The following is a 27,463-nucleotide window of genomic DNA, read 5'->3' as shown; positions in this document are numbered from 1 at the left end:
AGGAAAAGTTTAGTTGCTTCTTAAAACCTAAATGTTACAACAATCAAGAAGGAGCTCCCATGTGGATGCAACATTTCAGTACCTGGGATATATAAAGGCTATATATTATTAAAATTACTACATTCCGGGGCTAGAGAATTAATTGACTGAGGAGCTTCTGGCTGTTCTTCCAGAGGACCCAGGTATAATACCCTGCACCCACATGACAGTTCACAATCATCTGTGACTCCAGTCTCAGGGGATACATCATACTGTTTTAGTTTATGCATGTGCTGCAACCATGGGGTACACAGACATGCATTCAAGCAAACCACTCATGTGTATAAATACAATGAAATGTCTCTCTGTACTTAGCTCCTTCACAGTCAAAAAATTCAAAGAAAACACAATAATATACATAATCCAGTTTCTCTCTATAGTCTCCATCTTTATGTGGCTTGCTTTACTCTATTACTTTTTAATATTTATTTTATTATCTTTCAGTACTCTGCCTATTTAAAGACTTCTTTTCCAACCCTCTATAGTCTTTTTCTTCTCTCTCCCAAGCCTATGTACATTTATCCAACACTGTGACTCGTTTAGAGTTCTTTTATGTCTGAATCTGTCCTATTGTGTATCTGTAATTCTTTACTGTCCAGGAACACTTCTTAAAATGCTAAGTGCTTCTTTAAAACTTAAGCTGCATTTGCTAGGGGAAATACGGCACTGCCTGTTTGCCCTGCCCAGCCTATTATGGTGGAGGAAGTCCGTTCACTGCCTCTGAGTTGTTCACACCACCTGAGTTCCAAGTATGCAGTGGGTTTTTGTCTAGTCATTAAGCAAATTGTAACACTCTGCTCACAAAACCTCATTTAAATGCTCAGCCTCCTGAAAGAGTCAGAGTTCATGCTGGCAGCATGGCCCAGAAAGCCAGCATTTCAAAACGGCGCAGATTTTTTTCTGCTACCACCAAATCAGGAAAACCTCTCTTAAAGGAGCCAAGCCTCTGCTTGCTTCTAGCAAACAGAGCCCACCCAAGAAAATGCTGCTACCAAACCATGCTTAACTCTGTTCTTTTGTGTCTAGAATTTCTTTTCAAGATTTCTCAGGTTTTATGTGTATTTTAGTTGGCCACGTGGGTGCCAATGTCAGCTTGATGTTATCTAAGATGATGCTATTGATACATGCATAAACTGTGTTCTGGTTATACTGATGGCCCAAATATATAGAATATACACCATAACTCCAAAGAGGAAGTGAAAGATAGATGTTGGTTGTCTAATACCCAAGGCAACCTATAGATATAACTTAGTACCATGTACCTCAGCAATCTCTGCTTGACTATATGGTAATTTTAATTATATACCCACAGAGAGTGTACTTATAGGTCAGCTTCTCTCTAGCACTATCTCCCCCCTGAAAAAGCCAGCCCCACGAGAGCTCCCAAAATGGTTCATTTCATGACATCAACATGAATTTTCTGAGCAGAGTTGGAAAAAGATGTTGTTGAGTTGACTGTAACCTTAATCAACTAAAACCCAAGACACTGGGCACTTCTTGAGGGATTTTTAAAATCAGAATATTTGAGGCAGAAAGACAAATTCTCAGTCTGGGCCACACCTTGTGGTGGCAACCTGGATGAAAGGCCACAGAAGATACGATCTTCTGCTTCTTCTCTACTTACCCTCAGTCTCACTGACAAGTTAATCTCTCCTGTTGCTGAGGTGTCCCAATACCAATATTAGAAGCAACTTCTGTGGGGTTCTAAGCTAAACTGAAGATCAGCAGCTCTTCAAGAATCCCCCAGAACCCCAGTGCCAGATTGGACTGCTGAGACATCCGTCACTGTGGGCTAACACTACCAGATACTTGGCCTTTCCACTATGAGATAGCTGTGAAGTAGTCCATGAGTGCCCTTATTATGTTCCTTTTTTTGTCTTGTTAACCAATTATCTGTTGTGATGTTTAGAAGTTCTAATAACAGTCTCAAATAATACTGCAATAGGCCTGGTATAAATTTAGTTTATTTAATACCTAAGCACTTACAGATATGCATAAATATTGCACATGATTTTGAACCATATTTGTGTGCTTTTGTGTGATTTACACATTGTTTGGATAACACTACCCACAGAGTGTGTGAATTTTCCAGCTGGTAGAGGCCACACCCATATGGGAAGAGATACCTTTTAATTCACAGCAAGATGCTACATGCTGGCCAAGTCTTACATCCATCTGATGCCTACCCGAGGCATACTGGGAGACACAAATGCTATGTTAGTCAGGGTTCTCTAGAGTAACAGAACTTATAGAATGAATCCCTCCATATATATAGAAAGAGAATTTACTAGAAAGACTTAAAGCTGTGGTCCAGATAATTCAACAATGATGGTTATGAATGAAAAGCCCAAGAATCCAGCAGTCGCTCAGTCCGTGGGGCTGGATATCAGCCCGTCTTCAGTATATGCCAGAAGCCAAAGAAGGAGGCTCTAATGTCAACAGAGGAATGGATTTTCTGGTAAGAGCACACAGACAAAAAACAAAAGCTTCTTTCTTCCCTGTCATCATATAGACTTTCAGCAGAAGGTGTTGTCCAAATTAGAGGTGGGTTTTTCCAGCTCAAAAGATCCAGATTAAAGGTGTGTCTTCATATCTCAAAGATCTGGATCTGGATTAGAAGTAGATCTGCCCACTTCAAATCAAGCAAAGATCTCTTACAGGTGTACCCTCTAGTTTTGGGTTTTAAGTAATTCTAGATGTAGTCAAGTTGGCAACCAAGAATGGCCATCGCAAAGGGCAGCCTTTAAAACTACTTAGAGGAGGCCAGGATGCAGCAAATTCAGGAGCCTGAAGCAGTCTCTTCCCTTCCTGGTCTACTGTTCCTGCTCAGGCCAAGTCATTGCTGCACAGAGCATCTGCCTCCCATCTTCTCTGGGAGATCTCCTTCCCAGAGCAGAAGTCCCTTTTTGCCTGTGCCATGAATGAGTACCCGAGTCATTGGGTAGAATGAGGTCCTGCACAGAAAGCTTCTGTACACCAGTTTAGGTTACTCAGGACACTGTGGTCCCCTTAACATAATGCTGTTTTAAAACATTTTCTTTTCTCCGAGTCCCTCAAGACTCAGAATTAACTTGAATAAATTCTCCTAATCTGAGCCAGTGTTTTGGAAATCTTTTAATACTCTAAATCACTTTGCACATACCAGCGGCTTAACACTCACTTGTGATGGGGAAATTTACCAAGAAACATGCATAGAATGTGACTGAGAAATCTTTGGGGACAGGGGCTTTCATTTGTGACGTAGCAAAGTGATTTAGCAACTCAGGAAATGAAAGGATTTTTATTCTAGCAGGGTATTTTCTGGTTACCCCTTTTATTTACTAATAAATATTTCCTGGCACAAATAGCTCTTGTGTTGGCACAGCTGTGGGAATGTATCGTGGCCTCCCATCTTCTCCAGGAGCTCTTTATTATTCCCCAAAGCCCATTCCATGGAAGATCGGTGGGCTCCTGAACACTGTAGAGGAGTTCAGTGTTCTGTGAGTCCCCAAATATAGCGTCGGGAACTCCAGTGATAGAGGGGAACAAGATAGGAACCCCAAAGCTCAAACTGAGGAGAGAAAAGGGGTCTCTCAAGCCACATCTACTAATTGCATACAAATAGGGTCCCACTGGCCCCAGGGCAGCCAACATATCTGAAGTCTGCAAGACTTTGAGAACATCACGTGAGAAGTTGCTACATGATATATTGGATTGAGACTTCATCAAGGGTTGAGGTTAGATACTGAGTAACTTCCTGTCAGCCACAGTAATTAATTGCCGCCTCAGGAGATAGTGTAATTACCTCCTAAGTAGAGATAGCTGTTTGCCATGAATGATTAGGTGAAGCCCTACATGAAAGTGGAAGACTGGGGATGATGATTCATGCAAACTAAGCCAAAAATGAGGGGCAAAAACAACTAGAAAACCAAAACCAAAACCAAAACAAAGAAGCCAACCATATATAGGCCTTTCTTACAACCTCATCCCACGTGCCAAAGAATAAAGATGTCCTTCCACTTTTTTTGAGCTTTTACCTTATAAGGCAGGAACTGTTATGTGTTATTTTAATTATTATATCTATATGCACATTAACAGTACAATTAGAATAACTGTAATTTAGGGGTCTGCTACTCAGAATAGCTATTGCGCTTGAACTTCGCTGAACGACTGAGCAGTGATAACTGGAATAGCTATCGTGGGACACACGCATCTACAGATTGCATTCTGGATCTCTGTCCACACCCAGAGGAGCCTTCCTATTCCAACTAAACACAGGTCTATAAGGCGAGAATCTCTCCATCCAGTAGCTGCGTTGGTGAGCAATTTAAGGTAGAAACTTCATTGAAAACAAAAAGACAAGATGGCAGTTGGCTGATGGCCGTGCCTGACTACTGTCCCTCTACCTGCCTAAGCTGGCGCCACCATGAGCACACGTCACAGGTTAGGTAAACTGAAGCCGGTGCTAGCTGGTCTGCTCTGGTTACATCAGCATGAACCAGTGAGAATGTCGAGGGCCCCAGGGATAGACAAAATCTCATTGTGCATCTGAGGGAACTGAGGTATGGGAGAGCTTGACCGCAAACACTGGGATAAAGAATGAAGAGATGCTGGGGTCTGCTTTTCTTCTTTCTTTCTCTCTCTCTCTCTCTCTCTCTCTCTCTCTCTCTCTCTCTCTCTCTCTCTCTCTCTCTCTCTCTCTCTCTCTCTCTCTCTCTTTTTTGAGACAATATATCATGCAGTCCAAGCTGGCACTTAAAGGTATGTGCCACCAGTGCCAGTCCTCTTAAGACTTTTCATGTAACAAAATATTTAAACTTTCATTCTCAGCTAAACAGTGTCTGCTTTTATAATGAAAGCAGCTTAGTTTAAAATGATCTTGCCTTGAAAGAGCCTACCTGATGCATACACTGTTTTCTAGAAAAAACAAAAACAAAAAATAGAGTATTTTCTGAACCAAGAACCATTTGTAAAACACAGATACAGCTGACTTCAATCTCTAGCTGGAAATCTCTGCATGGGTTAAATGTTCTTTAATAAATTTGCTGTGTCTGGAAAGTAGAGGCTTCATTGCTTATATTTTGATGATAAAGGCGAAGATCGTTTGGTAATAATTAATGCTAATCCCTCCCAGGATGGGCTCCTGTCGCATAGGATAGAAACACAGCAACACAGGAACATTAACTTGCTTCCCTAGAGCATCCAAAAGCAGCAGAGGCATCGTGCATCGAAACCTCTTTCAAAATTTTGATCTGTTTCATGCTGCCTTGGCCTCTTAGCCAGCATTTTTACAGGGCTCAGTGTGTGTGTGTGTGTGTGTGTGTGTGTGTGTCTCCTACCAGCCCTTACTCAGTGTCTCTGACACCCATGTTTGGATGTTCTAGACAACGGAGGAATAGGGAAGTGTGGAAGTTGGGGTGCGAGGGAGTATGGCAACTTAGAAAAGTTTTGAAGAGTTACCTATTTGGTTCAACCCCAAAAGTATTATTTTCCCATTCAGACTTGTCCAAAGTTTTCCAGGAAATGTAACTTTATTTTTATATTTATTTATTCATTTTTTCAAAGATTTATTTGCATTTGCTGTGTATAGTGTTCTGCCTGAGGTGCCTGTGGAGGCAGGTCCTCTACAAGAGCAGCCAGTGCTCTTAACCTCTGAGGGAATGGAACACTTCCCCTTTGGAGAAGAGACAGGATGCTTAGGAAAAAGTCACATCAGCCTCCATGAGTAACTCATAATGTCTACAGTAAGTAGGCTACAGGCTCCCACTACTCAGTCTTGGGTAATGTCTTAGTTTGGGTTTCTATTGCTGTGATAAAACGCCATGACCCAAAGCAGCCCCTGGGCAGGATTTATTTCACTGTACAACTTCTAAGTCCATCACCAAGGGAAGCCAGGGCAGGAACCTGGTGGCAGGACAGTGGCGGAGACCATGAGGAGTGCTATGCTTACTGGCTTGTTCCCCAGGGCTTGCTCCACCTGCTTTCTTAACCATCCAGAACTGCCAGCCTAGGGATGGTACCACCCACAGTGGGCTGGGCCCTCCCACATCAATCATCAATCAAGAAAATGTACCACAGGCTTTCCCACACATCAATCTGGTGAGAGCATTTTCTCAGTACAGACTTCCCTTTTCAAAATGACACTAGGTTGTGTCAAATCATTACATAATCAGTCAATACCAGCAACCCCAGGTCCAGGAGCAAGAGGGAGGACGGGACTGAAAGAGAGCAGCTCTGAAGAGAGTTCTGGAACTTTCAGTGGATCCTGCTATTGGGGAATAGCGGAAAATATTTGCAAACAATCAGAAATATAGAAAATGCAGCCAGCTGACAAATATAGGCTAAAGCCTTTGCACAGAGGAGTTTGATAAGACTTGGGGAAGCTCTGCCCTCCTTCCTAGAAGTTTAAAGTTCCTAGAAGTTTAAAGTTTAAGTCTACCAAGTTGTTTCCTCAGGAAACGTTGGCCTTGAGGTTTGGATTCTTCAACCATCCAGGGAACTAATAGCATTTTTAAATTTTGGGTTCATTTCTACCAGTAAAAATGCCAAGCATGGATCTAATTTGTACAAAGTCATATGTGCTGGTATGTGCCTGGAGTATGTGGGTTTAAGGGCCTGTCTATTGGCATGTGCAAGGCAACATATGTGTGTGTGAGTGTTTGTATGTGGAATTTGCTTCCTGCCCTGAGTCAAGCTGGCACTATGGTGAATGTGGCTTCACAGAGGGCCATAAGTCTCCATTATGTGGAATGTTGAGAGGCTTAGAGAGCTTGAAACGTTAGAGTTGATGGACACGAGCATGTCCTTTTTTCTTACTTTGGTGTTTTTAAAAGAGTAAGTTAGGCACCAACACCTTGGATATAGAGCAACTCAGAGGAGGAGATGGGGGATGTTCACGGGGCACTATGCTAGAGTCTCTCGGAGGTCTTCCAGGAACAAAAATGTCTGTTAGATGCATCTTGACAGTGTGCTCACTGAGACCAAGGATGTAAAATGCCCTAGCAGAGAAGGGGGACATTCCCTCTCCACTTCTTGTCAAGTCATTACTTAAACATTGTTAAAAATCCCTCTGCACAGAGTATCTGAAAGTCTTTGCTCGTGGAGATGTTTCCTGTTGAGATAGGATCTCATTGGTAGCCCAGGTGGCTCTCAAATTTCTAATCCTCTTGTTTCAGCCTCCCAAGTGCCAGGATTACATGCATGTACCATCAAGTCTAGCTAGTTATGGGACACATGAAACCCTTCTATATAACAGTGTCTTCCTGCTCTTTGTATATGTATATATTTGGCGAATATGAGCATGCATACACACACACACACACACACACACACACACACACACACACACACACAGGCCAGAGGTTGACATTAAGTGCCTTTTTCAACTGTCCTCTACTTTACCTTAATGGGGCAGATCTTTTGCTGAGTCAGAGCTCATTGGTTCGGCTGCTCTCCCTAGCCATCCTGTCCAGGGACCATTCTATCCCTGTCTCCATCCTCCAGGCTGCCACGCTCACTAGACTTCTCTGTGAGTGTTGGGCATCTGAACTCTGGTCTTCATGCTGGTACAGCAGGCATTTCATCCACAGAAATGTTTGGCCACGTTTAATATTGAGGAAACAAAAAGGAATACTTACTAAGTGCAAAGCGTTTATTTTTAGAAAAGCACAAACAGTAAATTGTATGGCATAAAGGAAACGGGCCAGCAAATACTGTATAGCACATTAGCTATTACACGACACAATGTGGATGCAAATTCATTCGAGTTCTAAATTAACTTTGAATTAAAAGAGTAATCTCAATTTCTCACATCTAGGGTATTTGTTTTAGAAAACAAATATCATAACACTAAAATTTTTAAATAATTCCCTAAAAAACTAACATGAAGAAAAGATACGGTAGACACTTCTGGTTGGAAAGGGTTAGAATTGTCAAATTCTGATTCAAGACCATTTACTCAGTCCTGTAACCAAGGACAGAAAGGTCTAGACCTCCTCAGACCCACTATAGCAAGGGTCTTGGGGCTTAATGCATCCCTATTGGACTACTCTGAGTTCTTTTCTCACTCAGGAATGGGGTCAGCTGCCCAATAGACAAAACACTTGTCAAAAACGGGCTGGGTGGGACAATAGCTATCTTAAGGGAAGGTAGAGTTTGCCTCCAGCTTGCTGGAGCCCACACCGGTTCTATCACTGACCCAAGATAAGTAAATCCGGTTGGGCTGGGCACCAGGCACAGGGTGAAGGGGGGAGTGAGGGGATACCAAGCCTGTGTGGACTGGGAAGGTAAGTGGACATTAGCGGAGACTTCCTGCTGTTGGGTTCCTTAACTTCCTGGGATAAGTGTGTCCCTGCTGGTGTCTCGTTATGTATCTATTGATGGTGTTTAAAATGGTGCTCAGGAAATTGAAAGCCTCCTCAGTAAGTGGTTTATTTAAATCATGTTCATTATGGAAGTTTGATGCCTCAGGGAGACCTTACAAAAACAGCCTCTGGCTTCTTTAGACTATACTGAAAGCACACACGGAGCCTGAAAACACCAATTTGGAGACCTTTTAAAAAAATCTGCTAACATTCAGTATGAGAAGAGGTTTCCCTTCAGCCCATCATGGGGAGTGGATTCCTGGGTCAATAGAGTCAGGGTAACTAGCAGAGATCTTATCTCTTTACGCTATCTTCCCACTCCAGCCATTCTTATTGATTAAATACCTCCTGCTCTTCCCAGGGGCACAATGCCGCCTATACAAAGGCCCGGCTGCCTCCTGAAAGGGTCTTTGAGAAGCTCGCTTTGATGTAGACTTAGTCCTTTCCAAGTGGCAGTCATCTCCTGACTGTAGTCTCTGCTAACCCCTCCCTATTTACACGGAAAGCTGCTTGTGGGAATGCTCTAAAAATTGATAAATAAATAACCATCGATTTCTTGTCTGAGAGGCACCCATCCCGAGTACTTTACATTCTTCAGAGATTCAACAAGTAGCATCTCATCTCATTTCTGAACAAGACTGACTGTACGGAGACTTTCCTCTTAACGCTTCCAAGCGACTGGGCCAAGAAAGCACGAAGGCCTGCTTACACTAAGAGGCATATTTCATGTTCTTAGAGGTGGGATGCAGAACTTCCAGCTTGTAATTGGTGAAGAATTCTTTAGGGAGGAGGACATAGCTCCATTTGTAGCACACTTGCCTAGCAAATCACACGCTGTGGAACTGTTTCAACGGACCAGGGCAATGCACACCTGTAATCCCAGCACTTTGGAGACAGAAGCAGGAGGATCAGAAGGTACAGGTCATCATCCCCTACATGGCAAGTTCAAGACTAACCTGGCCTACGGAAGACTCTGTCGAAAACAAACACCTGAGTTCTTTAGGGATTGAGACAGTCTGTCAGCGGAGCAGATCCTCTGTGTAGGGAGCTTAGGAATAGTTAAGGCAGGCTGTCTGAAGTTCTTTAGGGATTGAGAAAGTCTGTCAGCAGAGCAGATTGTCTGTGTAGCGAGCTTAGGAATAGTTAAGGCAGGCTGTCTGAGGACAGACCTGTTATTTTAGCACTAATACCTGAAAAGAATCAGAGAAGAAGAATTTGGCTGATCTCAAATTCCTGGGCTTTCTGTGAGTGCTAGATGAGAAGCAAATATGGCTTTGCAAAGAACTTATGCCAGGGGGCAATTCTATCTTCTTCCTAAAGTGCGTGGAGGTCATCCCGAACCAGCTTCCGTTTCCACAGAGAGGAAGGAGGAAATTGCTCTCTTTGTGGAAGTGCAAGCCCTCTTGATGAATGACTTCCTGGAGGATCGGGAGTTGTGCTTCCCTGAGAGACAGCTCCTTCCTTCATGATTCTTCCAGGCCAGTAGGAGGGGCACAGAGTACATTCATTTTTGTCTGTCTTCCACATCACCAGCTTGTAGTCTTCCTTGATTCTTACATTTTCTCCTTACAAAACAAATCCATAAAGCAGGCATAAAAGTAACGAGCCACATTCTGCTTCTTGGTTTTGTCAGGATATAAGATGAACAGATCAGAGGCTGGTGTGGTAGGCTCATGTGTCTGGGCCAGAGATGCCTCCTATCAAAAGATCTTCACTCCTGGCAGAGGGGCAGCAACCTTTGAGGAACCAACTGGCAGGGTCCTTGGCTCCAGTGGAAGGCAGCGCAGAGTGGAGGGTCAGCAGCCACATTGCTGCCACGGTTCCTGGAGCGCGTCACGGTGCCCTAGAGGTCATCAGTGAATCAGTGAAAAAAAAAACCCGGCAAGGGACAAGGGACAAAGCCTGTTGCCTTTCAGGAGTCTGTGTTTTCCGAGATGGCCACCTGGGTGAGAAAGGCGCTCTCCTTGGTGCTGAGCGCTCCTTCAGCCCTGGGACCACATGGTGGCAGTGTGGGCACCAGAAGTGGGGTTGACTGAGGTTGCTAGGTGCAGACTTGGGGTCCTCATTTGGTCCGAAAAGGGAGAGCGCACTGCTTTATTGTGCCAGTGCATTGGCGCACTGGGTTCTGGGCCTCACAGGAGTCAATCTCCAGCTTGTGGAAATACAGTTAGGTACACAAGACCCAGTGATAACACTGTGAAGCTGGAGGTTCATGAGAGTCAGGAGGATTACTTACTGCCTGTATTCTTTTTAACACAGAACATTATTAAGTTCTTTCAGTATATATTTCAGATATTTAATTAAGGAAGATCATAGCTCATACTCTGAGACAGTAATCTTCTACATTACAAAAGAGTAAAATATTCTAATTACATGCTTGGAGACCTGTGCTGGAGAGGACCTTAAACCACAAATAAAAATCTCCTCTCTCACCAAAACAGCCAATTTTAATGGTTAATAATAATCCAGACAATATTTTATAATTCTGTGAGCACTGATTTATTTGTTTACTTTTTTCACTTAATTCTGTGTCCTGGGTCCCCAGGACAGCAATGTAAACTATCTCAGCCCGTTTGGGGTCCCTGCAGTGTATGCAGAGGCAGGAGATTTAACATGTTAAATCATGTTTATTATTTGTGGAAAGACGTTTTAGGAGAATTGATATTATACTTTGGAGTTGGAGTGGTTCTTTCTGGCCACTGACAAGCAACCTAAAGTCAGAGAGTCAGAGAGTAAGGCCATCCCCAGGTAAAGAAATAAAGGTTAAAAAAGGGTTAAAGGGCGACAAAGAAATGCCACTTGGTCCGATGTATGCACCTCTTGTGGACACTCTTTGGTCGTATGAAGAGTCTGACACACGGCACAACACGGAAGATCCCTAGAAACGCTGGTGCTAAGAGAGCAGCAGGATGTGGTATATGATTCCGCTAATATGAAATACCCAGAGCAGGTACATTCATAGAGACAGAAGGAGTGTGGAAGTGATGAGGGGCTGCAGTGGGGGAGGAGCGAGGTCAGATGAGAAGACATTGGAGTGGAGAGTCACGGTGTGTGGGCAACAACGTGGATGCTTTCAGTGCTATTAGTGTGAGTATTTACATGACTCAATAGAAACTTTTGTCATATCTATTTACCACAATAAAAACAAAGAACAAGAGAGCAAAGCATCCTGCTCTGATGATCGTGCCCCGCAATTCTGGTGTATAAGACACCAAGTAGATCTGAGAAACAGGGAGTGAGATGTCTGAGCCAGGATGAGCATCGGGACCAGGAGGTCATTTCCCGGGGCTACGGATGCAGAGGCAGGAATGATGGAGGATGTGGCAAGACAGACAGGTAGTGGCATCCAGCTCCCTCGGGGGTTGGTGTCTAGGGGAGAGTCTAATGAGAAGCAGAGCAGGAGAAACAACAGGGAGATCGCAGCGTGTCTGTTGGACTCCCACCAGGAGAAGTCAGAGGACTTAGGATAAGGGACCAGAAACACAGTGCAATGAGATGGAGTGTAGCAATAAGAACCACCCAGGCCTCCTGCGCTGGACAGAGGAGAGAGCCCTCTGTCCAGTACACAGAATGCTCAGATAGGAGGAAGACTCAGACCCACATTTCGCAAGAAGGCATGGGATCATTTCCGGCTGGCTGGGCTCCAGTTACAGCAGTGTGACCTTTCTTCTCGTTGTGTGGTTTGTTCAAATATGAAAATAAAACCAAATATCTAAATAGTACAGTTCCTTTGTGATGGTCACAATATCTGACAGTGTTTTATGAGACATACATCCTCTATAAGAAACTATTCTGGTCTCCAATACTTATCTTATAGAAAGTTAGAATATGCTGTTCTTTTAATAGACTCTCTGACAAGTTACTTCACCACACATAGTCATAAAAACACATCTTATCTTCCCTAATTGATCCTAAACCCATAAAGTATGTCAATAGCAGCTTTAGAATTAAAGGGATTTTTGCTATAAAATTATACTCTCGGAAATGCAATTGAGCCCCAAGCCAGGACCAGCAACAAGTTTTCACGACTAGTGTAACTCTGTCATCCACTGAGCTGGGTTCTCTCTGCACTAGCAGATAGACACTGTCACTGTCGGAGCTGCTCCAGCAAAATCAGCTGGGGGTATCTGGGTAGGGGCGAGAGGATTAAGGAAATGTCAGTTTGAAAGAAATGGAGACAAAAAACACAGGATAGATTTGGGGGACTGCCAGCTTACTCTGCACAGCCCCGAGTTCATTTCAGAGCTTGCTTATATAGAAAACAGCACAAAACACAGCCCAGATGGTCAATCAGTATCTAATCACAAGACCATTCCTGTCCTTGAGCGAGCAGTTTCAATTTCTATCTCCATGTTCCTGAGGTTTGGCATCAGCAGAATTCTTTCTACTAGCTAGTATGTTCTTTTCTCATGGGCAAAATTATTTTTCCCGTGGGCTTCATCAGAACTTTCTCACAGCCCTCAAGGATACTAGAACAAGCAGAGCAGGCAAGTTTGAACTCAAATGGCTTTTTTAAAAAAAAGCCAGAATTGACTCCAGATGGAAACTGAGCCACACGTGGGCTACCACAAGCCACAACTGGCCCAAGTGCATAGAATAAGTGACTATGGAGTATCCAGCCCCAAATGCGCCATCTATAACATAATCCCTACACCCAAAGGTGAGGAACATGATGGATGGAAGGATGGAAAGTGTAAGGAGCAGAGGACCACAAGAGGCTTCTGGGTATGACTAGGATGGTGCTCTAGTCACCTGCACAAGCCCACACAGGTCAGCAGCCCAGCACGGATGCAGAGGAAGGCTCACACGTCCCCATCTCTAGCAGAGGAGTAATAGGCTGTCAATGACATCTAAGGGAGGGTCAGCTTCATTCAGTGACAAGTCCCCCGAATAGACTGAGCATGCCCAAGTGGTCACCTCTACATCCATATAATCAACACTAGTGAGATTAATAGGCACACACACACACACACACACACACACACACACACACACATGCTGCATGCATGCAACAATAAAATCATAGGAGAACATAAATTAGAGATGGGGATGTGAGGGAGGCAAGGGGGAAGTTGGAGGTGGGAGGAAGTGGCAGATAGAATTAAAATGCATTGTACGCATATGAAATTCTGAAGAAAAAGTACCAAAAATACATGTGAGACAAACATAGCATATCATTGGATAATCATTCATCAGTTCTCCACTACAAGGAAAACACCCCGGCCCACCGACTTTGAAGCTGAGATCTCAGAAGCTCGTTAGAGCTGGCGGTATGCTATTTAGCACTCTTCATTAAAAACCTGAAGGGAATGATTTGAATCTCAAGTTGTTTTGTGAAACACCTGTCTTGGAAAAGGCAGCACACAGAAGGTGGTTCCTGGACTATGGAGCTGAGAAGATGCACTCACATCATTCCACTGCTACAAAAGCTGCATGCTTGCACATCAAAAACTGCTAATCCTACACCATCTTTGCTCCAATTTGGCTCATGCCTGATAGCTATGTGACCATAGGTCTATCTGTGCGCTATAGTTATGTGACCACAGGTCTATCTGTGTGCTATAGTTATGTGACCACAGGTCTATCTGTGCACTATAGTTATGTGGCCATACGTCTATCTGTGCGCTATAGTTATGTGACCACAGGTCTATCTGTGCGCTATAGTTATGTGACCACAGGTCTATCTGTGCACTATAGTTATGTGGCCATACGTCTATCTGTGCGCTATAGTTATGTGACCACAGGTCTATCTGTGCACTATAGTGATGTGACCATAGGTCTATCTGTGTGTTATAGTTATAGGACCATAGGTCTATCTGTGCGCTATAGTTATGTGACCACAGGTCTATCTGTGCACTATAGTTATGTGGCCATAGGTCTATCTGTGTGCTATAGTTATGTGGCCATAGGTCTATCTGTGCACTATAGTTATGTGACCATACGTCTATCTGTGCGCTATAGTTACATGGCCATACATCTATCTGTGTGCTATAGTTATATTTCCATAGGTCTATCTGTGTGCTATAGTTATATTTCCATATGTCTATCTGTGCACTATAGTTATGTGGCCATACATCTATCTATGTGCTCTCACTTCATTTCCAGTCAAGAAAGAGAAGCAAAATGGAGTAGTTTTGGTTCTGGGACATGTAAGGTAGAAAGAGATGCTACGGTTGAAACAGGTGTCAGAAGGTGGACCAGTTGGCCTTGAACTCTCTACATAACTCAAGATGACCTGAACTTCTGATCAGGATATCCCCACCTCCCAAAACCAGGGATTACAGACATGTATCACCACCTCCACCTCTAGGGTGCTTCAGTTCAGGGTTTCACACATGCTAGGCAAGGACTCTGCCAACCCTGGCTACAACCCCAGCTAAGACGAACTTGTGAATGGTGGTAACATCATAGTTTCCAGAGACATTAGCAGCAATGTGGGCTGGTGAACCGTGAGTGTGTCCCCTCCACTGAACATGCCCAGACGCTGAGGCTACTCTGGTCTGCAACTTACCAGACAGTTTGTCTCTGACCTAAGCCAATCACAGCACCTGAAAAATGAAGCAGCCACCTATTCCTCTCTCCCCGCTTAAATATTAAACACAGAGACTCCTTCGCCAAAACCACATTTGTTCTCTGTGTTGCAATCCTAGCAGGCTCCAAAGAAAAGCAAATTTTCTTTGGTTGCCACCTGGCTGAGTTTACTGCTAGTTGGCACTTGCGCTCCAACTCTGTTCCTCATTTCCTCACATCTGCCCCAAGAACCCATGCTACGAGATCAATCCTTGGTTTGCAAAATGCAACCTTGCCCCCATTTCTCTATGCAGTACAAGTTAGCCTGGAACGCTGATAAAATTGCCTCTGTCTCCTGAGTGCTGGGATTCCAGGAACACATCAGGCCTGGCCTGTTTGACCTTTTTGTACTCCAGATTTCTTGTTTTAAGCACAGGTACAGAGGTCAAAGTGTTTGGAGTCAAGATACGAGAGACTTAGGGATGGCCAGTGCTACCTCCTGGGATAGCTGTCCTCACCTTTCTCCAGGCCAGTTCTGTCCGAAAGAAAGAATTTTCTTCAGTGCATCTGTACTGTTGGATACAGTTGCTATCTGTACCATGTGACCACCGAGCTCTCAAAATGGGGCTGCTGTAGGGACTGGACTGCTGACTGTGTTCAGCTGTGATGTAAATAGCAGATGTACATGTCAACCAGCACAGTCCTAGACAGAGAGGTCTGAGCACTACAGAGTCTAGCAGGTCTGAGCACGGCAAACACGGCTCTGGCAGGCCTTGCGTTCTCCCATTCCCTCTGCTTTGCTCTGCTAGGTTACATTCCTAAAGCTAGTCACCAACATCTATTCCCTTATTTGGTCACTTCCTCCTTTTGAGGCTCACCATCAAGGTCCAGCTATCAAAGTATTGAAATCAAGCAATCAAAAGCCCCCCTTTGGCTACCCTAATTAACATGCCTAATCAAAATTAATCAACTCATTCTACCATAAGGCTTCTCTTTTTCCCTTTATAAGCTGCCATTTGCCTATTGGCCACATCTGTCTTCTCTGTGCAGAGGCAGGTTTTTGTCCCTCAGGGACAAATATCCCTTCTCCCCCTCTTCCTTGCTTCCTTATCCCCTACCTCCTGTCTTTTTCTGCTATCCCCTGCCCTTTGTCCCTCTGGAGCCAATAAATCTCCTTTGTTCTGAGAACCCAGTCTTGGGATGTCTTGTGCCTATTTTGGTTTTTTCAAGCACCATCAAAATAAACCCACAAATTCAACAGTCGGTGGAGCCTATGCAGGAGTGCTGTGAGCTCTCACAGAGCTAGCTAGACCAGGGGTCTTCAGTCAGCTTGTGACCACACCGACTTCCTAACACATTAACCAGAGACCTGGATCTTAACATTTTGGAAAGATAAAATTATTTCATACTTGAGTTAGCTCTTGGTTGCGCTGAAAAAAATACATGGTAAAGAAAAGTCTAACGGAAGAAAGGGTTTTTTCTTTTGGCTCCTTGTGTTGTTGCTCTCCATCCATAGCCATAGGACCACATCACTTCTGGGCACTGAGTGGAGAGAAGCAGCTTAGCTCAGGGCAGCAGGGAGGGGCAGGGAACAAGAGGGACAAGGGCTGGCCTAGGAATAAACTAATCCCTTCCAAAATGATGCATCAGGGGACTTCCTGTCTGCAACCAGTCTCTACATCTCAGGCCCCATTCAGGTAGGGACTCGTGTATTGACGTGGTTTGAGTCCTTCCACCCAATCACAAAACCCTAGCTGGGGACCAAGTCTTCAGCTCAGCAGCTTCTTAGAAGACTCACATCCAAACAGAACAATACTTCCCTCTATTTAAACAAAAACCGATTAGAGACAAGAAGAGTGGCCAGATCTGTGCTGGATTATAAGCATACTCTTCAAACCGCAGAGGGCTGTCTTTTGAGGAATGTTTGTCAATTGACAAACACTTTGCAGAGGAATGGTATTTGGGAACCGGCTTGTACATTTGTGAAAGGTTTCTTTAACTAAAACAAACACTCTCCGAAGCATTCTATCTTTGCACACCAAGCTGTCTTGCAGGCACAAAGTCTAGCAAGACTTACTTCCAATCCGCAAATGAGCCAATCTTAGAGTTGAAATTAGATTTTTGGACACATATCAAATAAACAAGGAATGCATATTTTTGACATTTCCTAGCATTGATTTTCTTTCAAAAATGCTTTTTGATGAGAACCGTTTTATAGATTAAAAATTAACATATCAACATGGAATGGGTCTGCTTGTGGCGTGTTTGTAGGTTCAGGCGGTTGTGGCCAGGGAGGTATAGCAGAGCCTGGGGTTCCTTGACTGTGGCCTATGTTTAGTAATCCCAAGGGATCCTCATCTTGTCTGGTGTCTCCTTGAATGCATTATAGTGCAAGTCACATGCATTCGGAGTCCAGATTTTCGTCCCAGTTCTTTAAGAAAGAACAAATCCAATATAGCTTATAAAATATTTCATTGCAATGTATGTATTTTCATTAAATTAAACTAAGATTTCATTAAATTAAACTAAGATCAACAAAAGAAACCAGGTCCTAGTGAGGACTTGCTTGGCTACAAACTGAGTTTAAGGCCAGCCTGGGCTATATAAGACTCTGTCTCCCAATTCAAGCTGCTCCGAAATGAAAACAAACAGAAGGAAGAGCAAAGAGAACAGTTCCCCTTGTCCTTACATTAGTAAACACCGGCCGTCTGCTTGCTTTTCATTTCTAAATGCAACATATTGATAGAGGGCTCTCTATCTTATTGGCCAATTTAAGTTTTAATGCAAACATAACTTAAATCTTTGCATCTTCCCTGACTCTTTTCCTATATAAAGACTGAAAATGAGGGGTCCCTCTTTCATCTCTCTAAGACCCCAATATCACAGTGTGACTGGTACTGAGTACCATTTTCAACCATCTTCAACCCAGATACAACATTAGTGAACTTTATGATTTCATGAAGCTAGGTTTGGTGCGGCCTTTACACATTGCTAAGACTCCATCTTAGGGAAGCAGTGCAAGAATGTGCTCCTGGTTAAGGGTGTCCAGGAGAGGCCTGTGTAGGTGAGGGTCCAAGGCACACACTCCACCGCTCCCCTGAAACCCAGATCTTTGCCACTCAGACACATTAGTTAAGGGAGGGAGACTGCTGAGTGACTAAAGAAAGTACATTTTTTTCCCTAGTGGAGTGTGACTTTAAAGGCTTCTTGTTCTTGTTTGATTTCTTTGTAGTTGTTATTGAATCTTGTCCCAGGATTTCTAATTTAAAGCAGAAGATTATTCTTTCAAATTCAAGTATTATTATTTTTTTTAAAATATCTCTCAGATATAGTCCAGTCCAAGATAACTCCAAATAAGACAAAGGCATTTGACTTACTGATTCCCACCAGGCTTCACTCTCGCAGCTAAGCTTCCTTCATTCTAGGACAGTGGCTACAATGTATTTCATATTTTGCCACTATTTCCTGGTATTAACACTTCACATCGGAGTCATAAAAGTTAGTGAGGTCATTCAGATACAGTGTAAGAAAGCCCCAGGAAAGAACAATACATCACAGGAATTCCTCAGGATATCAATTAATGCTTTTATGAGCCAGAGTCAAGATACAACCAAAGGCTTAGATGTGAGTAAAGTCATGTTATTTGATCTCCAGATATACACTGTGTTGAGTTTTAGCAAAGTCAAACGCTTCTGTGTTTAGTGAAAACCAAAATCTCAGTGCTCCCAAGAGTAAGAGATGTCACATGTCAGTGTGCATGAGCTCCGCGGGGCTGGGAAGGTAGCCTCTCATAGGGGATTTCTGCAGTACTTTCCATTCCTGATTGACTTGCCATCAATTTCTAGGCACGGCATTATGTCCTTGGAGTGCTAAAACATCGTGTTATGAAAGCACATGAATACACTTACCCACTGTCTGAAGAGATCTCCGGGCGGCTAGGTACGCAGTTCTAACGCTGGGGTAGGCAAGTGGAAAACAAATGCAGTTTATCCCTACTGCTTCTCCATTATTGAGCCACTCACTCATTTACTCCATGCATCTAGAACCTCAGACACCTCATCTTACTGTGGAGAAGAATGTAGTCTCAGGACAGGAATACAGGCAAATAAACAGTGCAACGTTTCAACTTGAATCCCAGGAAGTGATACCTTCTCTGAAATTATTCTTTTCACTAGTAATGAATCTGCCATGACCATCACTAACCTGCCAGGCTACTGCCAGATGGACCTGGGCGATGGCATCTTGCAGGTTATTTGATAGCACTGTGAAACCCCAGACTTGAATCAGGGGGTGGAGACAGCTACTAATTGACAGGAATTAGCATAGAGAGTACCGAGAAGCCAGAAAGATGGATAGGCACACAGAGAAGAGTAGGGAAGGACTTGGAGTTTCGAGGTCCTTTTGGTTTTGAATGGGTGGAGAGATGTTCTCTTGCTGGGTCTCTGCCCTAAAAGGAAAGTCAGCTGATTGCTTCTCAGCCTCTCTGAGCTAGGTAGTTTTCACCACAACATCCGACTTCCAAGTCTTATTGGTAAATAGAATGGTAGAGACTTAGTTAAAAACTAAATTTGGCAGCAGGGGCAGAGCCAGCGCTGGGGGAACTGGAGATCCCACCATGCGGTTGCTGGAGCAGTGGGGCGCTGACTGTGGGCTGCAGGGCTGCAGGGCTGCAGGGCTGCAGGGCTGCAGGGCTGCAGGGCTGCAGGCGGTAGTTAAAATAGCAGTAGATTAAGATGCAGCCGCTAAACTGACGAAAACAGCGATCACAGGCACAGAAAACCTTTCCGTGCTGTGTCAGGTAAAGCCCACTGCTGCTTGGCATCTGGTGAGCTCAGTGACAGAGGCACAAAGTGTTCAGGAATCTCATTTTCCCATGGACACGGATATGTGTTTGAGCACCAGAGTCCTACATACTAATCTTACCACCTGTGTTGGAGAAACCAAAGTCAATCAGAAACCCCAAGTCTAGTTTCTTCAGATGAAAATTGCATAGTAGTAATCAGTCATAGGCACACTGGGCCAGACACTTACTCACGGTCAAATGACTAGCCCATTAACACCATCCCTAGCCTGGTGCTCAATGCACAGGCGGTGTGTTTGTGAAAATGGGGCTGTGGCATAGTGGGATGCATCTTTACTCAATTTGCAACTTCCATGCCTCAAACATGTAAAAAAAATCACTCCCAAGAGTTAGCCAGGAAAAGAAACCTTTTCAAGGCTAAAATATTGGGTCTAGGATGCAGATCTCTGTTGTAGATAGGGCTTGATTCAGGGTAGATTCTACGTCTTGTGGAAGACTGGACCAAATGAATGTTCTGTATCCTTGAATACCAAGTTGGTTAGGTAAGTGTTCAATGAACACTGATGAAGCCGTAGATGACTTCCTCTTTGTTACTGTTCTATTGTTGTGAAGAGACAGCTTTACCAAGCCAATTCATAAAAGAAAGTGTTTAAATTGGGGGCTTGCTTACAGTTTCAGAGGCTACTTCAGCTTGGTTGTTGCCCCTCTGTGAAAGCAGGAGATCTGAAGCTAAGGGGGAAGATGATGCCAATCTGTGTCTGCCAGGAAGCTAGAGCTATGGGAACCAACAGAAGCTGGAGAGAATTGAAAGACTACAGCAGTCAGGCAGTGGGGAGAAGAGAGGAGAGGGGAGGGAGAGGGAGGAGGGAGAGGTCAGAAGCAACCTTTGTAAACTCATTTTTCCTTTGTTCTCTTTTCAACTTCAAATTGCAAGTGACGGTAGTTTAAAAGACACTCACGAGTTCTTTGATAGTTTCTTTCCCGAGGGTAGGATGGATCTTTTGAGGGTAGGATGGATCTCATGGGTAGACTCAAATAGAAGCAACAGTAAATGACTTAGAGGAGTAGGTCATACGCTCAGAGAAAAGCTAGATGCCATCTTGGAGACAAACAGCCAAGAGCAGGTCCCTGTGGTGAGAGGCCATGCCTTTTGGCAATAGCCAAGGAGGAACTGAGATCTTGTGCCTCCAGACATGTGAATGGAGGAGCCATCCTACAGACAGATCTCCCTGCTCTGGTCAGGCTCTCAGATGGATCTTCCCATCTGGACTGCAACCTCATGGGACACCCTGAAGGAGAAGCCAAACCTTTCACTGGTGACTCCTAATCGCGAGGAGTTCTGGGGCATAATAAAAGTCATAAGAAATGATGGAAATTGTTGCTAACGGTTACATAACACTAGCTAATGAATACAATCCAACAATTCTATTCTTGTGAAGAACAAAACAGAACAAATAAAATTAAAACAAAACTCATAGCATCCAGAATTTCAAAGTTCAAATATAGTCGCTTTCTTGGAGGGAAAGTTGTCCTGTCCCCAAACTCACATAATCCAAAGGTGTTGGAGCCATTCAAACAATCTCCAAAGTAATTTCCTGAGCCAGTAATATAGTTCAGTAGGGAAAGGCGCTTGCCACCGAGCCTCAGGCCTGGTGCCCAGAACCCACAGTTGAAGGAGAAAACTGACTCCCATAATTTGTCCTCAGATTCCCATACATGTATCCACCATATATAAAATTTAATAAGAATTTTAGAAAGTAATTCCTCAAGTTTGGGAGTTTAAATACATAGGCTATTCATGACATCACACTGTATAAAAGAAAAAGAGAAAACCCAACACAAATATCCAAATACAACACGAATGTCTCCAAAATGGAAAATGACTAAAATCCTTCAACATTATCAAAGGAAAGTAAAAGACAACGTAAAAACCCAGCCAAAGAAATTGCCACTTCATGAAAAACATTAAAACCCAGCTTTATAGACAGAACATTAGGACAACAGTGGACACACAAAGTTAGCCATCAGTCTAAAATGTAACTCACTTGAAAAGAAAATATTTGACAAGATTATGAGCCCTAACTGTGGTAGCCAGCTTAGGCCATTCTCACTCAGTGTAGACTCCACAATGGTGACAGAGGCTAAGGCTGGCACGTGTGACTTGATTTACACGCTTTGATTCGCATGATGACAACACACTTGATTTGCTGTCATTCTCACATAGCTATGGTTATTAACCCAGGGGAACCTTCCGCGTGTTTGCTGTCCTGGTGGGCACCATGGCCTCTTATCTCAACGTCTGCTTCCTGAGTTGCACAGCCCTGGCTTGTGAGCTGCAGCAGGGAACCCACCGTGAGCGTCACTTAGAGCAACAGATGCTGCCAACACGTGAACAAACGACTCAACAGAAAGTCAGGCCTGGGTGCCGGGACTCTGCTAACCACACCCTCTTCAGAAAGCTCTTCCCGACTCTGCAGTTCTACCAGAAATGCTTCCTACCCAAAGTCAACAGCATCGTGTAAGACAGCACACATCCTTTTCTTATCTAGTCTGCTGGAGAGTTAATGTCAGCATTAGTATCCGTATGTTGCTTGAACCTGCAATTAGTGAGCGTTTGGGGACTGGAATGGCTTCCCCAACCCATGACAGATGCAGGCAAGTGTGGGATCTGCTCGGCTTGTCTGCTTTGACCTCTCAGAACGTTTCCTGTTCCTCATTCTGCTTCCCTTATGCCATCCTCAGTGTTGCTTATTTCTTCTCCAAGTGTTTTACACCACAGTTGCACTTGGAATTTTTCTGTACAGTCTTCATCTTATTTCTGGAAATGCTGAGACAAATGGGGTCTCTAAACAGCCTGGATGGGAAAATCCCCTTCTCCTTCACTTTTGCTTTATGCAACTGGGGAGACTTTCTCTCCCCCCTACTTCAGCTAGACATGGCAAGGGAAGTGTAAAAAGCTGGCATGGGGTTCAGCACGTCTTAGAGTATACACCGCAATTCCTACACAGGAATGAAAAATTCTTTGTTTTTCTGTACATCAGTTCAAATATGTCTGAGCCCCAAAGGAAAATGCACACAATCTCAACACATCCACAAAAGCAAGGAGCACACTCCCAGGGACCCCTGGGTGTGGTCAGTACTCACCCCGCAGCCCAGGCCGTTGCCCCCTTCACAGGTGACTTTCCTCTGGCCCTGTTCAGGCAGCAGCCCAGCTCCGCAGCCAGGACGGGGGCACAGCACGCCCCCCATCTGCAGTACACACTCCTCCGCGCCATACTGCTGGTACCTGTTGTACTGTGAGAAAGGAAGGCAAGGTGAGCTGTGCTTGTGACCCAGAGCCACCTCTAGTGAGTTCTTTCTGCCTCAGCACCCAGATGAGGAACTTTGGGACTGCGTTCTCAACTGGGTTCAGTAGAGGGCATGGGCATTTGGGAGTGTACAGTGGGGGTGTATGGTGGGGCTATATGATGGGAGTGTATGTGGGAGTGTATAGTTGGAGTGTATGGTGGGGGTGTACAATGGAGGTGTACAGTAGGGGTGTATGGTCAGAGTGTATGGTGTGTGTGTATGTGGGAATGTTTGGTGGGGGTGTATGGTGGGGATTATGGTAGGGGTGTACGGTCAGAGTGTATGGTGGGGGCAGGGGAGTGTGAGGATGAAGGTTGGGGGTAAAGGTATGATCCAGCATAGAGAAACTTTTCCAAACTCAAAACCAGGATGAGCCAGGTATGGTATCAAATGGCTGTGATCCCAGCACTTGCGAGGTAGACACAAGAGGATTGGGACCTTGGGACCAGCCTGGGATACAAGAGACTTTCCATGAAATCCCAGGGAAAGAAAACGTCTTTATCTTACTTTTTTTCTTTAGAAAACTGATTTCCCCCACAAATCTAGTGTTCTGTGACATTGTGCCCATAGATAACCTCTAGGAAATATGCCTGTATTAAATGATGGACATCATCTGCCTTAAATGCGGTATATATGCTTCTATTTAAGATTGGATGAGGCTTTATAATCAGTTAGATAACACACCTCACAATTGCTGACCACCTAGTGACTTAAAGAAGAGGCCTATCTTCACCAAAGCATCTCCTGCCATTCTGCTGAGTTTCCTTTCCACTACCTTCATTAAATAAAACACAGGAGGCTGAGCTGCCACGGCACACACCCCATTACCCCCAGTCCCGCAAACACTATGGTTTCTATAACTCCAATCCTATCCTCACCCCCAGCAGCCTCCAGATCTGCAGGGGACAACTCGGGCCAGCCCGAGGTGCCACCCAAGCTTTCCTGGACCACGAGGAAGACTTTCCCTGGACCACGAGGAAGGTGCAAACAGGTTTGAGAGGGAAGACAGGAGGGGAAGGGGCCTGGGGGAGGGAGAGAGCAACCGTGGGGATAGGGCTCCATCAGAAAGCACGGGTCTCTATGTGTGTGCACGTGTACATGCATGTGCTTAAGAAAACACTCTTATACGGGAGTGAGACTTCTGAAGATGGCCTTCCCCTTCTCCCGCTGTCGGCCAAAGGCCTAGGTCCAGAGCACCAAGTCCTTTCTCTTGCTCGGGACAGCCTGCTGGCTCACCCCCTGTGTTAGAGAGATACCCTCAGGGCAGGGTGGATCCTGAAACCTCTGCCTTTATCCCCTTCTCCCTGTCATCCTGCAGCCCTGAGGGCACTTCAGTCTGGCTGTCTGGAGATGGGTGAATTGTCCCCTCCCCACATGGGATCCTGGTCTTGGGATTTATCTGGAAGACCCAGGCGACACCCACTTTCACTTGTGCCATGAGCCCCCTTTGTAGCAGAGGAGTGGGCGAACAGGTTCATTGGGTCCCCTCCTTCACCTCTGCAGCCACTGCAAGTTCACCTGTGCCTTTGGGGCTCCCTCCTTGTCTGGGTTTGGGTGGGGACAACTGGGATACTTCTTCTCTTAGGATGCTTATTAGTACCCTTTATGGGTACCAGATCACGAGGTCCCTTCTGTCAGAGTTCTAGGCTGGTTGTGGTCTGCTTCTCTCCTGCCGTAATAGAACACAAAATAGAACCGAAAGCGACTTGTGGAGAAAAGGGTTAATCTGGCTCACAGGTGCCCATCATCTAGGGAAGCCAGACTCAGGCGGAGACTGGAGGCAGGAGCTGAAGCAGAGACCCATGGTGCTCACTGGCTTCCTCCCTCTGGATTGTCCAACAACTTTCCATATGCAGCCCAGGCCCACCTGCCTAGGGATGGCACCCCTCAAAGTGGGCTGGGTGCTCCTATCTCAATTAGCAATTTAAGAAATGTACACCCACAGGCTCCCTCTTCCTAGGTGACTCTGTTTTGTGCCTTGTTGACCAAAACTAACCAGTGCTTGGTGCTGGTTATTGCTTCTTGTCTGAACTCAGGTCCCTGTAGTGCTGTACTCAGCTGATGGAGGAAATCCGCAATTCCACAGGAATACGGTACTTCTAAGTTACTGTTCTGACATTACTGGTTCATTTCAGCTTCTAGGCTCAGATCAGTTAAATGTATTTGTTAAGTTATTAACCAATTCTTGCAACCTTTGCCGGGAGTCTGCCCTATATACATCAGACACTCCTGCTAGTCCAATTTGAGGACAGAGCACTGATCAACACCCACAGCTCTGCCCTTGTCTGCAAGAGGATCACACGAGACACCAGGAGATGAGCAAGCACAGCATTTGGAGGGGTGAGGAGTGTGGGGACTAGGAAAGAAAAAATTAGCTCCAGAGAAGAGCATCATCACGGTGATGAGCTGTGGTTGGGAAGACCGACTCCAGAGAAGAGCATCATCACAATGATGAGCTGTGGTTGGGAAGACCAGCTCTGGAGAAGAGCATCATCACAATGATGAGCTGCGGTTGGGAAGATGGGCTCCAGAGAAGAGCACCATCACAATGATGAGCTGTGGTTGGAAGACCAGCTCCGGAGAAGAGCATCATCACAATGATGAGCTGTGGTTGGGAAGACCAGCTCCGGAGAAGAGCATCATCACAATGATGAGCTGCAGTTGGGAAGATGGGCTCCAGAGAAGAGCACCATCATGGTGATGAGCTTCGGTTGGGAAAAAGCCGGATAGACGAGATGCACTCAAGCAGATATCTGAAGGAGATATGAAAGCAAGCCTGTGGCTGCTTGTGGGAGGAGTTCTGCAGACAGAAGAGTGGTTGGTACAAAGGTCCTGAGGCTACATACACTTGTCTGTTTTGAGGAATGCTGGCAAGAGCAGTGGGACTGAGGTTGAGTGAGCCAGGGCACATGGCTGACAGTGAAGGCAGAAGGTCATGGGGATCCTGGATGTTTGGCTCCCTGGTGGCTGCTGTGAGAACTCTGGCTGTTTCTCTAAAAGATACCAGAACCCTTGGAGAGCTCTGAACAGAGGAGTGGTATGACTTGACTGATGTCTTAAAGGCATCTATCTGACTGATACACTCAAAATAGGCTGTAAAGGGCACATGGGATGCAGGAAGCAGAGATGCGTGCCTGAGCACTTTCTGGCAGTCTATGAGCGATGATGTTGGTCTGAACCAGGGAGGTGGCATGGAGGTGGGACCAGCAGCTAAATTGGGATGGACTGAAAGGTAGAAATTGCAGATTTTTCGGGCAGATTGCTTGATTGGTATTAGAGACAAAAAGGAGTCAAGTTTGAGTGTGATATATTTCTCTTAGAAGATGGGGAGGGAGGGAATCTGTTATAATGAGGCATAGGTGTCTCTCTCTCTCTCTCTGTGTGTGTGTGTGTGCATGATGGGAGTACAAAGAGCTCTATCACATTTATGTTCAAATTCATCACCTTACACACTCATAAGTAGGAATGCTGGGTAACTCGGTGAATGGTTTAGTTAATTTAGAAGTTGTAGGTTGTGGATACAGATTTAATGTGATCAGGGCCTCTCATCTGTTTTGTTACTTTTCTCGTCTCATGGAAACGAGCCAGAAGACCTGGACAAATCTTTTCATGCACATGCTAATGATCTCACACACAGGGTGTGCCCAGGAAAGGTGTTTTCTCAATGTCACTTATGTCTAAGAGCACATATAGTAAGCAGGTTTCCATGGGGGAGATTATCATATTTTTCTGGAAAATATCATGTCGTATAATTATTAGTGTAGGAGATGAAAGTATTTCACTGAGTGGTTATGTGGTTTATAGAACTGAAAGACTATATATTTTCTCTCTCTACATATTACAAGAACTTTACAGCCGAGCCAGAGTTACAAGTACTAGTTAGCCCCCATCTCTCTGATCCCATGCATCTAACTGGATATCCTCTTTCCTTTCCCCCTTCCTATTTCAGGCAGACAGAGTTCTCCTTAGTGAGGGACTTTGTCTTGAGAAGAAGCCTTCTGGACAAGTCTAGTCCCTTTGAAGTGACCTTATTACAGTCCTCTACACCCACTTCGTGGTACACACACACACACACACACACAAACACACACACGTCTGTATACGTCATAAGAACAGAATGAGTTAGTGGACTCTATCTTATTAAACTTCAATAATTCAGCAATTCTAATAAGATAAGAGCAATGGGGATTCATAACAGTGATTTAGGATGGTTTTATCTATAGAAGTAAGTTGTAAAAATAATTGTTCTTAATTAGAGGTACAATTCAGTGGTAGAACATTTGCCTAGCATGCACTATGCCCTGGGCTTCATTTTCAACAACAACAACAACAACAACAACAACAACAACAACACACAACACACACAACACACTTCAGAATACTTGGTGATCTTCTCTTCATTTAACAACTTCTCACTCAGCTC

General features: G+C 44.6%; 1 protein-coding gene across 4 annotated transcripts in view; it reads right to left on the bottom strand.

Annotated features, from left to right (window-relative positions):
• The window catches only part of Prkn (parkin RBR E3 ubiquitin protein ligase), a 1,148,335-nt gene that overhangs the window by 155,706 nt on the left and 965,166 nt on the right, over positions 1 to 27,463 (bottom strand). For all 4 annotated transcript variants that reach the window (XM_038339600.2, XM_038339601.2, XM_038339602.2 and 1 more), the window contains exon 9: positions 22,837 to 22,986. In XM_038339600.2, coding sequence (XP_038195528.1) covers positions 22,837 to 22,986 — 150 coding nt within the window. The remainder of the gene's footprint in view (positions 1 to 22,836; positions 22,987 to 27,463) is intronic.

Source organism: Arvicola amphibius, chromosome 8, assembly GCF_903992535.2.
Source record: "Arvicola amphibius chromosome 8, mArvAmp1.2, whole genome shotgun sequence".
NCBI classification, from domain to species: domain Eukaryota; kingdom Metazoa; phylum Chordata; class Mammalia; order Rodentia; family Cricetidae; genus Arvicola; species Arvicola amphibius.
This window is presented reverse-complemented; position numbering and strand designations above follow the sequence as displayed.